The 15,975-nt window shown below is 40.0% G+C and overlaps 1 protein-coding gene across 1 annotated transcript in view; it reads right to left on the reverse strand.

Moving 5' to 3' along the window:
- The window catches only part of SEMA5A (semaphorin 5A), a 641,391-nt gene that overhangs the window by 55,844 nt on the left and 569,572 nt on the right, over positions 1-15,975 (reverse strand). The window contains exon 16 of the mRNA XM_075062673.1: positions 6,203-6,428. Coding sequence (XP_074918774.1) covers positions 6,203-6,428 — 226 coding nt within the window. The remainder of the gene's footprint in view (positions 1-6,202; positions 6,429-15,975) is intronic.

The following is a 15,975-nucleotide window of genomic DNA, read 5'->3' on the forward strand; positions in this document are numbered from 1 at the left end:
CATTTGGTCAGCTTCTTGAGAAAGGACTATTCTCAGTAAGTGCCCAATTAAGAAACACTTAACTGACAATGGACTTTGGGAGATGCCAATCCACATCTGAGCTTTCCTGGGAACCTTCAAACTAACATGTAAACAATAGTGTCGGCTGGCAAAAAGCTGAATCATTCATGGACGTGTGACGTGGCCAGGTGGCTACAAACTCCCTCTTGCTGCTGTGACTTTGCACAGAAGAAAAAACGGGTTTCCACCCCCAAGACAGAAAACACAAAAGGCCCTGGAAGCCTCTCCATTTTGTCTTCAGCTGGCTCAAGAGATGGCCTCTCCACCCCAAAGAGATGCCTCAAAGAAACTGGAACAAAGGACAGTAACTACGGGGGGTTGAGTGATTGCTGGACCCAGGCCATAAACTACAAGGTTGGTCTGAAAAGGATTGGGCCCAGACTAGGAAGGAGTCTAGTCTGTGAAAGAAGCTTATTAGGACATCTCTGAGGGTGAGATTTATCTGTATTCAGTTTCCTACTGCATTAGGCTTAGACTTGCGTGTTTTGTTTTATTTTGCTTGGTAACTTACTTTGTTCTGTCTGTTATTACCTGAAACCACTTAAATCCTACTTTTTATACTTAATAAAATCACATTTTGCTTATTAACTAACCCAGAGTAAGTAATTAATACCTGGGGGAGCAAACAGCTGTGCATATCTCTCTATCCGTGTTATAGAGAGTGGACAATTTATGAGTTTACCCTACATAAACTATACAGAGTAAAATGGATTTATTTGGGGGTATGGATCCCATTGGGAGCTACGTGTCTGGGTGCTAGAGATAGGAGCACTTGCTAAGCTGTTTTCAGTTAAGTATGCAGCTTTGGGGGTGTGGGTCAGCCCCCAGGTCTGTGTTGTAGCAGATTAGCGTATCTGGCTCAACAAGACAGGGTTCTGGAGGTCCAAACTCACAGAGAAAATGGGCTCATAGGTAGTCTCAAAACAGCAGGTGACAGTCCCAAGGGGGTCTCTGTGACCGAACCCGTCACACCATGGCTCATATTTTTCATAGATTTTAAGTCCAGAAGGGATCATTGTGGTCAGCTAGTCTGACCTCATATATAACACAGACCACACAATGCCCCTGAATGAATTTGTGTTGGACTAAAGCATATCTTTTAGAAAAACATCTCATCTTGATTTTAAAATTTCCAGTAATGGAGAATCCAAATTTGTGTTTGGACTAAAGCATATCTTTTAGAAAAACATCTCATCTTGATTTTAAAATTTCCAGTAATGGAGAATCCACCACTATGCTTGGTAAACTGTTCCAATGGTTAATGACCTTCACTATTTAAATTTATACCTTATTTCTGGTTTGAATTTATCTAGATTCAGCTTACAGCCACTGTATCCTGTTATACCTCTGTCCGCTAGCCTGAAGAGTCTATTATCAAGTATTTGTTACCCATGTAGGTAATTATAGACTCCTTAACCTTCTCTTTGTTAAGATAAATAGACTGAGTTTTTTACTAAAAGGGATGTTTTCTAATCCTTTAATCATGCTCACGGCTCTTTTCTGAACCTTCTCCTATTTATCAACACTTTTCTAGAATTGTGGACATCAGAACCAGACACAGCATTCCAGCAGCAGTTGAACAACTGCCATATACAGAGGTAACATAACCTTTCTACTCCTACTCAAGATTCCCATTTATGCATCCAAAAATCATATTAGCTTTTTACACCACATCATTGCACTGGGAACTCATGATCAACTGATTATCCATCACAATCCCCAAATCTTTTTCAGAGTCACTGCTCCTCAGGATAGAATCATTGTTCCTTGATGTATACATTTACATTTAACCATATTAAAATATATATCATTTGCTTGTGCCCAGTTTACCAAATGATCCAGATCACTCTGAATCAGTGACCTGTCCTCTGAATTATTTACCACTCCCCCAGTCTTCGTGTGATCTACAAACTTTATCAGTGATGATGTTATGCTCTCTTCCACATCATTACTAAAAATGTTAAAACAGCAGAGGGCCAAGAACTGATCCCTGCAGGACTAACTAGAAACACACCCATTCGATGATCCCTCTCCACTGACAATTACATTTTGAGACCTATCAGTGAGACTGCTTTTAATCCATTTAAATGTGTGCCATGTTAATTTTATATCAGTTTAGTTTTTAACTAAAAATGTCATGCAGTACCAAGACAAACGCATTATAGAACTCTAAATCTGTGGCATCAGCACTATTACCTTTATAAATCAAACTTTTAATCTCATAAAAAAGATATCAAGTTAGTTTGACTGGATCTATTTTCCAAAAGCCATGTTGATTGGCTTTAATTCTTCACCAATGGCATCTGTATCAGCTACTCCATTATCTTGCCCAGGATCAATGTCAGGCAGAGAGGCCTATAATTACCCAGGTCATTCCACTGACCTTTTTAAAAAGTGGCACATCATTAACTTTCTTCCAGTCTTCTGGAACTTCCCCAGTGTCCCAAGATTTATTGAAAACAAACATTAATGGTTTAGCCAACTCCTGGATGCAAGTTATCTGGACCTGCTGATTAAAAAGGTCGAACTGTAGCTACTATTTAATATCATCACGAGTAACTATGGGAATGGAAAGAGTGTCTCATCATAATATGATATGACTACATCAAGTTTCTCCCCAAATATAGACAGAAATATTTATTAAACGCTTCTGCCTTTTCTGCATTATTACTGATACTTCTACCATTTCCATCTAGTAATGGACCAATACTGTTGTTAGGATTCTTTTTGTTCTTAACATACTTTAAAAAAATTATTTTGTCCTTAACTCTGCTGACTGTACATTTCTTCTTGTATACTTACACTTCCCTTATCAATTTTTTACAATTCCTAAGGTATTATGTGGGCAGTGGCAGAGCTGGGAATAGAAGGGTTCCAGTCCTACTGCACAGGTTACTTTAAAGACCTTTCCTGGTATATGAGATACTTGCTAACTTCCTCATGATGAAGAATGGACAAGTGGACACCCAGCCATCTCAGAAAGGAAGAGTGAGCTGGCTGACAAACTCCTGAAGATAAAACAGGATAGGATGGTGACCATAGCTTCTCTGAAAAGACAACCGTATGTAAAGAGGGACATGGGCATTCTGAGATGGTGGTGATGCTATTAACTTTGGGGAACTATTAGCTTTCAGTGCATTCTTTGAAATTATACAAGAAATGTAAATTGCTACCTTCTGAACATTACAAGCAATGTAATCTAGAGCAAATGATTGGATGAGCAATATAACTCCTAGCAGAAGCTAAAAAATAATACTAATTTTAACTCATACAGCATCTTCCATTTTAGGATCTGCTTGCGCATTACATGCAATAATTTAGCCTTACAACACCTCTGTGAAATAAGCAAGTATTATCTCCATTTCACTGTCAGAAAAATTGAGGCAAAGAGAGCGACTCACCCAGGTCACCCAAGATGTCTACAACAAAATCAGCAACAGAATCTAGGACCCCTGTCACCCTATCCTGTACCTTTCAAGACCTTCCTTCTTCCTGTATGTATTGGTTACTGTTTCCATGACACGACTATGCAAATACGTAAGAACAAACCCAATAACATAGATCAATGCATAATTCTTAGCAGTATAAATCTACAGTAGCTAAAAAAGTACAGTCCCAGCCCACTCACCCGAGTATTAGGAACTGAAACTGTTATTTCTTTGATCTCTTTTGTCCCTGGAAGGGAATGATTTGATGATGATGATGATGATGAAAGGAGGATACTAGTTCTTCTGGTAGGATATATGACAGAAGTAACTGCTTCTACTAATACTTTTAGAAAATTTTATGTTTTTGGATAAACAAACTTGAAAGGTCTTTGCAAATGAGTGCAATGAGAATTCACTGCAAACGGGTGCAATAAATAAATTGAATCAAAAACTTTTATTCATTGCAATGAGAAACGATGAGCTGGAGCTGAAACTCCAGTATTCTGCAGCATTTCTAAATTACAGTATGCGATGATTTTAAACCACAGTAGGAAACAACAACAAAAAAGGTAAAGCCCATGAAAGCTTATGCTGAAATAAATTTGTTAGTCTCTAAGGTGCCACAAGTACTCCTGTTCTTTTTGCGGATACAGACTAACACGGCTGCTACTCTGAAACCTTACAAATTGTTGTAATGAGCTCTGAGGACCCCAAACCTTCCATCAACAGAAGTTGATTAAAAAAAAAAAGATATTACCTCACCTACACTGTCTGTCTCATATCCTGTGACCAACAGTTATAACAACACTGCAATAAATTATTCAATGCAGATAATACTTTTTTACCTACTGTAGTTATTAATGCTTATTTGTCTTACAAGGGTATTGTAATAAATCGAATTGTTATACCATTTTGAAGATGTAAAAGGCTATGTAAGTGGGATGTATTCTTATAAGTACTAATAAATAAATAATGAAATTAAGAATCTCATAACTAATCATTTAAAATTAGGGTTGACTTCACCTGAATATCAGTGAACAATAAATATATTTTTGTATATTGTTTATTCATAACTAAGCACTACTGGTAAGCAGAAAAATAATTTAGTATGAATTAATTCTGTATGTAAAATGCATTTATAGCTAAAATAACATTGGAGGAAGTCATTTTTCCTTTGTAGTAGGAAACAGAACTTTAAATCCTGGTGATAGCTCAATACTATAAAACATTAATAACAGAAGTTATCCACTTCATAAATTATCTATTTAGTTAATTGTCATAAGCATGCAGCCAGCTATTGCTCTTTAATTATTCAGTAAAAAGCTCTATTCATCATCAGTGTTATAGTCTAACTAAATATTTATAAAATAAAAGCAGAATTTGTCAGAATTTCTCCCAAAAAAGGACAGCAGAAGGAAAGAGATGACAGAGCAATCTCAAAAATTATTCTACAATTTCATGGCTATCTCTCTGATGAGTTAATTATTAGGAAGAACATCTGACAAACACTACCAAGTCCTACAGCCAGAGGTAAAAAATAGTGGGTTATCCTGAGATATTAAGCCCAGTCCTGAAGAAATAGAAACTAATTTACCTGTTGTGATCAAGTGCCTTCTTTTTGTTAACATTTCTGAAATGAGCTGGACAAATTTATGAGTGAGAGATTGTATGATGGTGTTGTTTGTGATGGTAGGTGGAAGGGCCAACAGACGTGGAGCCCACTTCTGGTTTATGTCCTATGTCCTAAAACCTCATGCTTCAGGGCTTTGGCCAACTACTTGCAGGTGCCAGGAAGGGATCACTTGCAAAATGTATTCTGAACTTTTTTTTTTAAAATCTCCTTCCTCTGAAGCATGAGTATGGTCACAGCTGGTGATGGGACATTGGAAGGGGTGGGCTGGAACTCTGAGGTGACACTGAACATTCTCGCTCACAAGTGTTTGGCTGTCTGATTTTGGCCAGGTGATCAGGGTCTATCTTATTGTCCTTTCTGGGATTAGCAAGGAATTTTCACCCATGTAAGATTTGCAGTGACATTGGGAGAAGCGGGGGAGAAGGGGAGGAGGATGCATTGAACTTCTGGGTATATCTCACTTAATCATATCACTGCCTTTGTGGGGCTCTGTGCACAAGGGCAACTTGGTTTCTCCTATTCTCTGCCTGTGGCACATAATAGTCTAGTCTCCAGTGGGCTGTAATATTTTGGTCTAATTTCAGTTATTGGGTTTACTGTATAGATACTAGGGTAGTGCAGAGATGGTGACCTCTGACATACAAGAGGTCAGACTAGATGATCCAGTGGTCCCTTCTGGCTGTAAACTCTAACATTATGAAGAACACCAGCAAGATAAAAAGCTTCACTCTGTCATGAAAATGGAACTACAGCCATCTCTCTAGCACGTTCATAGATTCCAAGACCAGAAGTGACCAGTGTGATCATCTTGTGTGACCTCCTATAAAACACAAGCCATAAGATTACTCTGAATTAATTCCTATTTGAACTAAAGCATATCTGTAAAAAAATCCTATGTAATCTTGATTGAAAAATTACCAATGATGGAGAATTCACCACAACAATTCCTGATTAATCTCACTGTTAAAAACACACACTTTAATTTCACTCTGAATTTGTTTAGCTTCAACTTTCAGACACTTGATTGTGTGATACCATTGTCTGCTAGGTGCTATTATTCACTTGCACTATCTCTGCTTACCATCTGTTGAGCATCCGCTGGTACCATCACTGGAACAGTAACGCATTTCAATCCTTTGTCTTCCAACCTCTAGCAAATTTGGGTCAGGCAAGCGTGCCTTACAAGTGTATCGGAATCGTTGTTCATAGTGACCACCATTGTCTGAGATATTGACCGGAGTCCAGGGAGTCCAGGGGGTGGTCTTTTTGAGCTCTGGACAGGGATTGGTGTTACAAGGTTGATACTCCTAGAAGAAAATTATCAATTGTTTATATTTACAGTATGGTACAGTGTAAACAACCTGACAAGAGAATTTTGATCCCATCTCCTTCTCCTCCAATCTTCATCCCTGCCAATGGATTTTAAATTCTAATACCCCAAAGGTTTTTTCTACTTGGAGGAATATACATAGAATGGGCTAGATTCACAAAGGAATTTAGGAGTGGTGACCCTGAGTCTTGCCACGCCTAACATTTAGCTACCTAGAAAAATTACTGGGATTCACAAAGCCTGAATTTGGAACCTTGACTCTCTATACAATGAGTGGGGAGAAATAGGCTCTTTCAATGGAATTTACAAAAGCCAGCATAATAGACAGATCTTAACCTAAGCTAGCTAATGAGAAGTGTGAAGCCAAAGAGTGTATCGAAAGACTCATCCCTCTCTTGGAGACAGGCAGATAAGTGTGAGCTTCAGGAAGACATCACCCTCTGCTTGGAAGTTTCTCTCTTTGTGTGGGGAGGGGTGGATAGGGAGAGGAGGAACTCCAGATAACTTTCAGCCCAGTGGTTAAGGCACTCACGTGGCATGTAGGAGACCCCCATAGTTCAAGTCCCTCCTCCACATGATGGAGTAAAGGGATTTGAACTGGGATCTACTACATTTCAGGTGAGTCCTCTAATTACTTGGTTAGACTATTTTGACACAGGGCTCCATCAGGCCTGGCCTACATCAAAAACTTAGGTCAACCTAGCTATTTCACTATAGGTGCTGACTCCATGGGTACTCTGGGGCTGGAGTACCCATGGGAAAAAATTGTGGGTGCAGCGGCCTCACCGATCAGCTCCTCCCCCCTTCCTCCCTTTGCCTCCCGCCTGCCACGGATCAGTTGTTCATCAGCCTGCAGGAGGCCCTGGGGGGAGGGGTCTGGAGCAAAGGTGGGACATGCTTGGGGGAGGGGACGGAATGGGGAGGGAAGATGCGGGAAGGGTGGGATGAGGCTTTGGGGGAAGGAGAGGAGTGGGGGCGGACCCTGGGGCGGAGCGGGGGTCAACCACCCACAGAGAAATTAGAAAAACGTGGCATTTTCACACTCCTGAGAGATGTAGTTAAGCCGACTTACACCTCAGTGTAGACATCCCTAGGTCGATGGAAGAATTCTTCCATCAACATAAATTATCACCTCTCAAGGGGATGTATTTACTACAGCAACAGAAAAACTTCTGCTGCTGTAGCAAGTGTCTAAACTACAGCGACATAGCTGCAACATGGCAACTGTGCTGCGACAGCACTTGTAATATAGACATACCCTAGGTCTCTCCTGTTAAAGCTGTTTCACTGTGGATAATACATCAAATAAATGGAGCAGGAGAACTGGATCCTGCGCTGCTCAGCTGAGTGCTCTAACCAACAGGCTACATAGTCATATTCTCTTTTACTGATTCTTTCATTACACTGGTCTAGAATTTTTGAGAAGTCATCTGCTTCAGAGATAAAATGTGGTATTTACTATGTATTTTGACGTGCTGAATTCAAAAATGACAATTAAAACAAGTGATTGGCTACTGTTTCTAAGATATTTAAGTTTTTACATTTTGTGTCTATGTATATTGTGTAGATAGTAGAGTTTTAATCATAAATTGTAAACCTAGGTCTTTTCATGTGTTTATGGTTGCTTTACACGATAATATTTCACCTGTCCTGTTTATGTAACACTTTAAAAATCAGCAAAAGGGTTATATAAATAAAATTTATTATGAAACAAAAGGCAAAAAACTATTATGTACATAGTTTAGTCCTATTCAGTGTCTACTCGGCGCTTCTTGGCTTGTCTCTTGTATTCATTAAATGGAGCATCTCTTGTCACTGTCCAGCAATAGTCTGCAAGCATTGATGGGCTCCATTTGCCCTGATAGCGTTTCTCCATTGTTGCAATGTCCTGGTGAAATCGCTCGCCGTGCTCGTCGCTCACTGCTCCGCAGTTCGGTGGAAAAAAATCTAGATGAGAGTGCAAAAAATGTATCTTTAGTGACATGTTGCAACCAAGGCTTTTGTATGCCTTGAGGAGGTTTTCCACCAACAACCTGTAGTTGTCTGCCTTGTTGTTTCCGAGAAACTTTATTGCCACTAACTGGAAGGCTTTCCATGCCGTCTTTTCCTTGCCACGCAGTGCATGGTCAAATGCATCATCTCGAAGAAGTTCACGAATCTGAGGACCAACAAAGACACCTTCCTTTATCTTAGCTTCACTTAACCTTGGAAATTTTCCACGGAGGTACTTGAAAGCTGCTTGTGTTTTGTCAATGGCCTTGACAAAGTTCTTCATCAGACCCAGCTTGATGTGTAAGGGTGGTAACAAAATCTTCCTTGATTCAACAAGTGGTGGATGCTGAACACTTTTCCTCCCAGGCTCCAATGACTGTCGGAGTGGCCAATCTTTCTTGATGTAGTGGGAATCTCTTGCACGACTATCCCATTCGCAGAGAAAACAGCAGTACTTTGTGTATCCAGTCTGCAGACCAAGCAAGAGAGCAACAACCTTCAAATTGCCAGAAAGCTGCCACTGATGTTGGTCATAGTTTATGCACCTCAAAAGTTGTTTCATGTTGTCATAGGTTTCCTTCATATGGACTGCATGACCAACTGGAATTGATGGCAAAACATTGCCATTATGCAGCAAAACAGCTTTAAGACTCGTCTTCGATGAATCAATGAACAGTCTCCACTCATCTGGATCGTGAACGATGTTGAGGGCTGCCATCACACCATCGATGTTGTTGCAGGCTACAAGATCACCTTCCATGAAGAAGAATGGGACAAGATCCTTTTGACGGTCACGGAACATGGAAACCCTAACATCACCTGCCAGGAGATTTGACTGCTGTAGTCTGGAGCCCAACAGCTAGACAAGAGCCAATCAACAATTTTAAGCATCATTTTCGTTCTCAGTGACCCAGAATTAGTAAAGTTTGACTACATTTATTTCAGAAACATCTTGGCTGTAGAGCAGTGTTATTTATTCACAGTGGAACAGCTTTAACAGGAGATAGACTGAAGCAGCCCCACACTAGAATATCTCATAGCTCAAGTGGTTAGGACACTCACCTTAAGGCAGCAGACACAATTCAAATCCTTTCTCCCCCTTAGATGGAGAGAGAACTTGAACTGGGGGTCTCCAACTTCCCAGGTGGGTACCCTAACCACTGGGCTAAAGTTTATGAGAGAGGTCCTCCTCCTGTTTTGTGTAAGCTCACCTGTAGGGTGCCAGTCAGGTGACACTTCAGGATAGTTAGGCAGAAGAACGTCTTTCTTGCCCCATTTTGTGCATTGCTCTGGAGCTTAGGCATCCATAAGCCTGATATGGGGCTAGAACTGCCCCACTCATCTCAATAGATTGTCATACTCCATGCAGAAGCAGAAACACAGGCACCTACGGAACTTTTACCAGAAAAATGTAGTTGTTGAGTGAGTTTAGGCCCCTATAGGGGCAGCTGAGCAGGGGCTTTGTGAATGTCTGTGGGGCCGGATTCTGTGAATGTCTGTGGGGCCGGGTGTTAGGGGCCTAAAGTGGCACTTAATGTGTCTAAATCCTTTTGTGAATCTTGCCACACGTTATTAGCTGCACTAACATCAATTAAATTAACTAGGATAAAACTAGATCTACAGTATCTTTGGTAATAAAGCTCAACTTTAGGGCATTAGCTAGGTCTATAATAAAGCAGTAGCTAAGACATTTATACATTTTCAGATTATAAAGCACTTGAAAAAAATGTAAATAAAACAAACCAACTATTAATTCCCTTAATTACATTTGCCAGCATGCAGAAAAACAACTTACTACTCCATATGGATTAATCTATGTATATGGGACAAGGATCTCACACATACATCTCTATAGTCTTCAGTAGTGTTACATGGGTGTAACTGAGAGCAGACTTTATCTCAGACAGTCATATCCATATCTGGCTATTTAAAAAATGATAATTTGATGACATTTTCTCAGCTCTGAGATACAGTATTTAACTTATTTACTTATTTACACTGAGAGTGTGTAAATATCATTTATCAAAATGTCATAGGAGGAAGTACAATAAATGTAGATGTCCCCTGCTGCATAACTGGCCTGTGTCTTTTCAGTCAACATTTTCAGTTCTCTTTCCTTCAAAAATATTGTAGTTCATGTTTAGTAACCAGATGCTGTAGCAGAATGAGTCTATCTCCCAGTTTTAGCATTAGTGAAATAGAAAGAGAACTTAAATACAATAGAGTGAATTCTACTCTCTGTTACACATATCCAACCTCACTAAAGTAAAAACCTGGATGAGTTTCTAGAAAGCTGTATGGACATACAGAATGGGCCTTTTTCTTCACTGTCTTATATATGTGTAGTCATTACACCAGTGCTAAATCAGAATAGTAAGTAGAATTTTACACCCACTTTGCACAGCTGTCAATGACTACACATATTACAAGGCAGTGGAGAATCAGGTCCCACATGCCAGCCATCACTGCTCTATGGCAAGGTGGAATTTAATTCTGTGGCAAGGTCTCTGGATTTTGTGGCAGTTTCCGATAAACTAAAAAATATATATTTTTGCTGAATTAAATACGAAAATGAATATCACAAGCAGTTTAGTAACCTCTTTGTTCTTTACTTTGATAAGAAAAAAGTTTACTTTACACTGTCCTCACACTTTCAGTCCTCAATATACTGCAGATTTTTGTATTGATATTGCCCAACTGCATCATAGAAGATATCAGGGTGAAATGGCAGGTTTTGACAGCCAGGTATGGGATAGGTATGAGAAGAGGTAACATTGTAAACCTCAACATTATTCACAACCAGATATGAGTGGGATAGTTCACACCTTTTAGAACTATTGTTTCAGGCTGTCGGCATATTCAGAAAAACATGATTGCAAAAGTGTACCCTCAGGTGTAATCTACACTTAGGGCTTGTCTATACTTGAAACGCTACAGAGACACAGCTGCACCATTGTAGCACATCAATACCTTAGATATTACCTATGTCAACAAGATGGGTTCTCCTCTGTTGGCACAGACAATCCACCTCCCTGAGAGCGGTAGCTAGGTCTTTGGAAGAATTCTTCTGTTGACCTAGAGCTATCTACACCAGGGGTTAGATCAATGTAACCAAGTTGCTCAGGGGTATGGATTTTTCACACCTTAAATGATGTTGCAGAGTTGTCCTAACTTTTTAGTATAGACCAGGCTTTGCAAGTTATATCAGCATAGCTACATGGATCAGGTGAGTGAAAAAAATGTAACCCTGACCAACATGGCTACATCAGCAAAAACCCCAGAGTAGACTTAGCTATGTTGACACAAGAATGCTTCTATTGATGTAGCATGTTGCTCGGAAAGGTTGTGTTCCTACACCAACACAAAAATGCCTTCTGTTGATATAGTCTCCGTCTACCCTAGAGGCACTATTAGCACTAGCTATGCCAGCATAAGCTATGTAGTGCAGACACATTTTCAAGGCTTTCTTTGCAATCCAGAAGGCTAAAAACATACGAACTCTTCACCACTGTGTTACTCCAGCTTTACTTCACTGAAAGCTGTGGAGTTAAACCAATGTTAAAACTGAAATAATGCAGTGGTGTGACAGGACCACCGTTTTTTGTTTAAATGAAAGGTTAGGTCTCATCTACATTTAAAATTTAGTTTGACATAGGTATGGTGCTCAGGGGTATGAAAAATCTACACCACTGAGCACTGTAGCTATGCTGGTCTAACCCCTGGTGTAGACGCAGCTCCAAAATCCTTCCATCCACCTAGCTACCATTGCTGGGTAGGTGGTGTTCCTACAGCGACAGAAAGATCCCTTCTATTGCTATAGACTGCGTCTACGCTATGAGGTTATGCCAGCACAGCTAAGCCATAGATTTTGGAGCACAGTTCTGCAGCAAATTGCATAGCAAACTCTTGGGTTGCAGAATCACAAGGGCCCTGACCATGTGTTTGTGAAGAAGGTCAAAAAACCATAGAATATGAGTTTTTCACTCTTTACATTGACTGCCACCTAAAATAAAACAACATGAATTAAAAACAGTGATAGTTGCTGCATCTGTAAAAAAATTAAATATTACATGTGATATTAGCAATAGATTTTGGTCCTGTCTATACATAAAAACATAACAAAAATATTATTTAATGGAACACGATATGCATCTATTGTTGTAATACCAAGATCATCCACACTTTTATGTTGTGTGATTTCAGTAATATATCAAAGGTAAGTATCCATCAGCAAAAATGGATAGCAACAATATTATGTGCAAAAGATATTCTACTTTAATTGCAGATGGCAACATCTGTTGCATCCAACATGGAAATATTGGCTTTCTAAGTCTGAGGGAATATTGTCTCTGTCAGAAGAAGATGGTGCACAGAATAAATGATAGAATATATAGCAGATTGAGCACATCCCATTTTTCTGATTCAACTATAGATTCAAGACTAAAGATGATTAAAAGGACACTGTAGCATATTTAAAAAAAACATACTTAACTCTATTTGTTAGCTGCTACAGTTACAAGTAATAGAACCAGTTTTATATAGAATATTCTGTTTCCTATTTATCTTTTTTCTGTTTTCAGTTTATTTTTTTTATGCAAACAGTATCTCCTTGTTATGTGCACTTCTTTTGTTCTCTTTTCTGTTCTTTTTCTTTGTGATCTACTGAGGTAATCCCTCAACATACACAAGACAGCTAAATCAGCATTAATAACCCATTAAAATTCACTCATCACATTGGCTGTCTTTTAGGATTTACTTTTAATGTACTGCACTGGTGGGGAGATTATTACTAGAATATTCTCTCAGAACTTTAGAACTGTATATTGATTCCAACTACTTCTGTTTCAAGTTACTCTTGCTGTTTGTTTCATCGTGCACCAATTATGTCATTTTCCAAAATTCAATAGCTGTAGTTTTGAGGTGGTAGCTGAAACCTTCTCATATAAAGAACCAGAGTCTCACCTGGTATAAATGGGAAAAGTTCCATTGGGTTCTGGTCCCAAATATTTGTTTCATGTGGAACAAAGTAAAGAATCCAGCAGAAAAAAATCATTAAGCAGATGCAAACTGAATGAACCAGCAAGTTGCCTAAGGGTATGTCTACACTGCAATTAAAAACCCATGGCTGGCCTGTGCCAGCTGGCTCCAGTTCATGAGGTTTATTTGGGTCCCTCCTACCTTACAGGACCCTAGAGCCTTGGCTTCTGTCCAAGTATCTACACAGCAATTAAACAGCCCCTTAGCAGAGCCCTGCGAGCAAGAGCCAGCTGCGACAGGCTGGCCACAGGTTTTAATCGCAGTGTAAACACATCCTGAGAAGAGATAGGGCTGGAAAATTCAGCAGCCACAAAGCCTGTCAGATATCTCCTGTGCTTTATCCCAGCATAAACCTCATGTGTTCCCTGCACTTGTCAAGATAAATCCACTATAAACTGAAGCTCTTCTTCTCTTGGGTATTATGATGCCATTATAGTCATTATTTTACCTTTGTTTACCCATCAAATAGAAAGTTCTTGAGTAGACTGAAATAGCCTTTTTCTTCAAGAACCAAAAGTCTTGGATGGTTTAGAAACACATTCAACTGAACTTAAAATGAATGTGTCATTTATAGTTTTAAAAAATCTAAATTGCTCTATATGAACACAATTTTAGATAGGCAGAAAATCTCAACTTCTTTTAAAAGAAAAATTGATTACAGTACTATATATTCCTACAGCTAAAAGCAAATCACAAGTACTGTATAACAGGACACCAGCAAACTATCATTTTATAAATCTAACTTAGACTATTGCTATTTTCTTCAAATTTTGCGCACTATGATACAGCTTCAAACACTTGATCTGAATGAACACTTGGGACCCACTATGCACAGACCCTGAGAGGAAGACTTTTTTGGACTGCAAATTTCACAGCTATCCTGTGTTTGTGGTGTGCGTGCTGCTTGACTGAAATATACTGTCTGGTCTGTCTGTTTGGGAGATCGTGTGCTGAGCCTAGCAGCCTGCTAGGCAAGGCCGAGAGCTTCTTAACAAGGCTTTGATCTCTAAGCCCTTTAGCACCTATCAACTCTTACCCAGGGGGTGGAGCTACTCAAGACCAGGGCTTTAACTAGCGACCAGGAGCAGCTAACAAGGGAGTTTTGTGAGGGTGTTTAGAGGGGGAATGGGGGCTAGATACACTTAACATTCTTTAAACTTAAGACCAAAAACACCTCCTGATAAAAACCAAAACAACAACAACAACGAAGAAACAAACTGCAAGAGTAAAAAGAGAATGCAGGCAGAAGTCCAGCAATAGAGTGGAGGCTATACAGTTTATTGCACTCAATGCAGCATGTATGATTAGCTGCACCTATGGGCAGGTGGCATATGTGTGCATTCGATGCAAGGAGCTCCTGGCCCTCAGAGGCTTTGTAGACCAGAATGGCTAAGCTGGAGGGCTAACAGAGACAGAGAGGTACATAGATGAAGCTTTCTGGGACACAGCAAAACGCCGGTCTGACAGCCTCTGTGATGCTGAAGAGGAAAAAAGTATCAGGGAAGGAGAACTTCCAACTGGAGCTGAGGAAAACAATCCCATAGTTGGGACTGTCCTTCCAGATGATGTTGTGGTATCCTCTTGCACTGCAGATACCTCTCTGGGGGAGGGAACTCCAGTTATTAGGAAGAGACAGGTATTAGTAACGGGCGAGTCAATCATTAGAAACATAGATAGCTCGGTTTGAGATGACTGAGAGAACCGCATGGTGACTTGCCTGCCTGGTGTGAAGGCTGTGGATCACTCAAGACATTTAGATAGAATTTTGTGTAGTGCTGGGGAGAAGCCAGTGGTCATGGTACATGTAGGTACCAATGACATAGGGAAGGATAGGAGATGTAGGCTGCAAGACACAATATTGAATCTAGGACTTTCATGGTAGCTGTGATGGGTTCCCCCCAAGGTGCCACTTGGAACTGGGGTACCACTGAGCCTCCCTGACACACCAGCCTGAGCTCCCTTTATACTATACTGCTCTGACCAGCCTGTCAGGCCCTCTCCCAGGCTTTGGTTTGCACCTTCACCAGCACATATACAGGTAGGGACACACCCAGCTGCAGAAACATACAGACGCTGTGATCAGCTCTGCATGGGAAAGCTTCAGCTGAGGAACTTCCCAGCCACTTAGGCACACACCCCACTCTGGAGCGTAAACCTGAAATTATACCACCTTGCACTGAACAGGGAACTGTACAGTGTAAGCTCATGAAATGTGCCCCTCCCTCAATGTGGAGAGGAATATACACAGCTTTCTGCCTCCAAGTTATAGCTTTCACACACTGGTTTGTGATTAAGCAACACCAAATGTATTAACTACAAAAGATAGATTTTAACTGAGTATAAGGGACACCAAACAGATCAAAGCAGATTACCTAGCAAATAAACAAAAAATCAATCTAAGCTTAATATACTAAAGAGGTTGGATATGAGCAGCAACTTTTCACCCTAAATGATGATTTAAGCCAGCTGCAGAGATTCTTAAGTGGCCAACTGCC

Source organism: Chelonoidis abingdonii, chromosome 2 (genome assembly GCF_003597395.2).
Source record: "Chelonoidis abingdonii isolate Lonesome George chromosome 2, CheloAbing_2.0, whole genome shotgun sequence".
NCBI lineage: Eukaryota > Metazoa > Chordata > Testudines > Testudinidae > Chelonoidis > Chelonoidis abingdonii.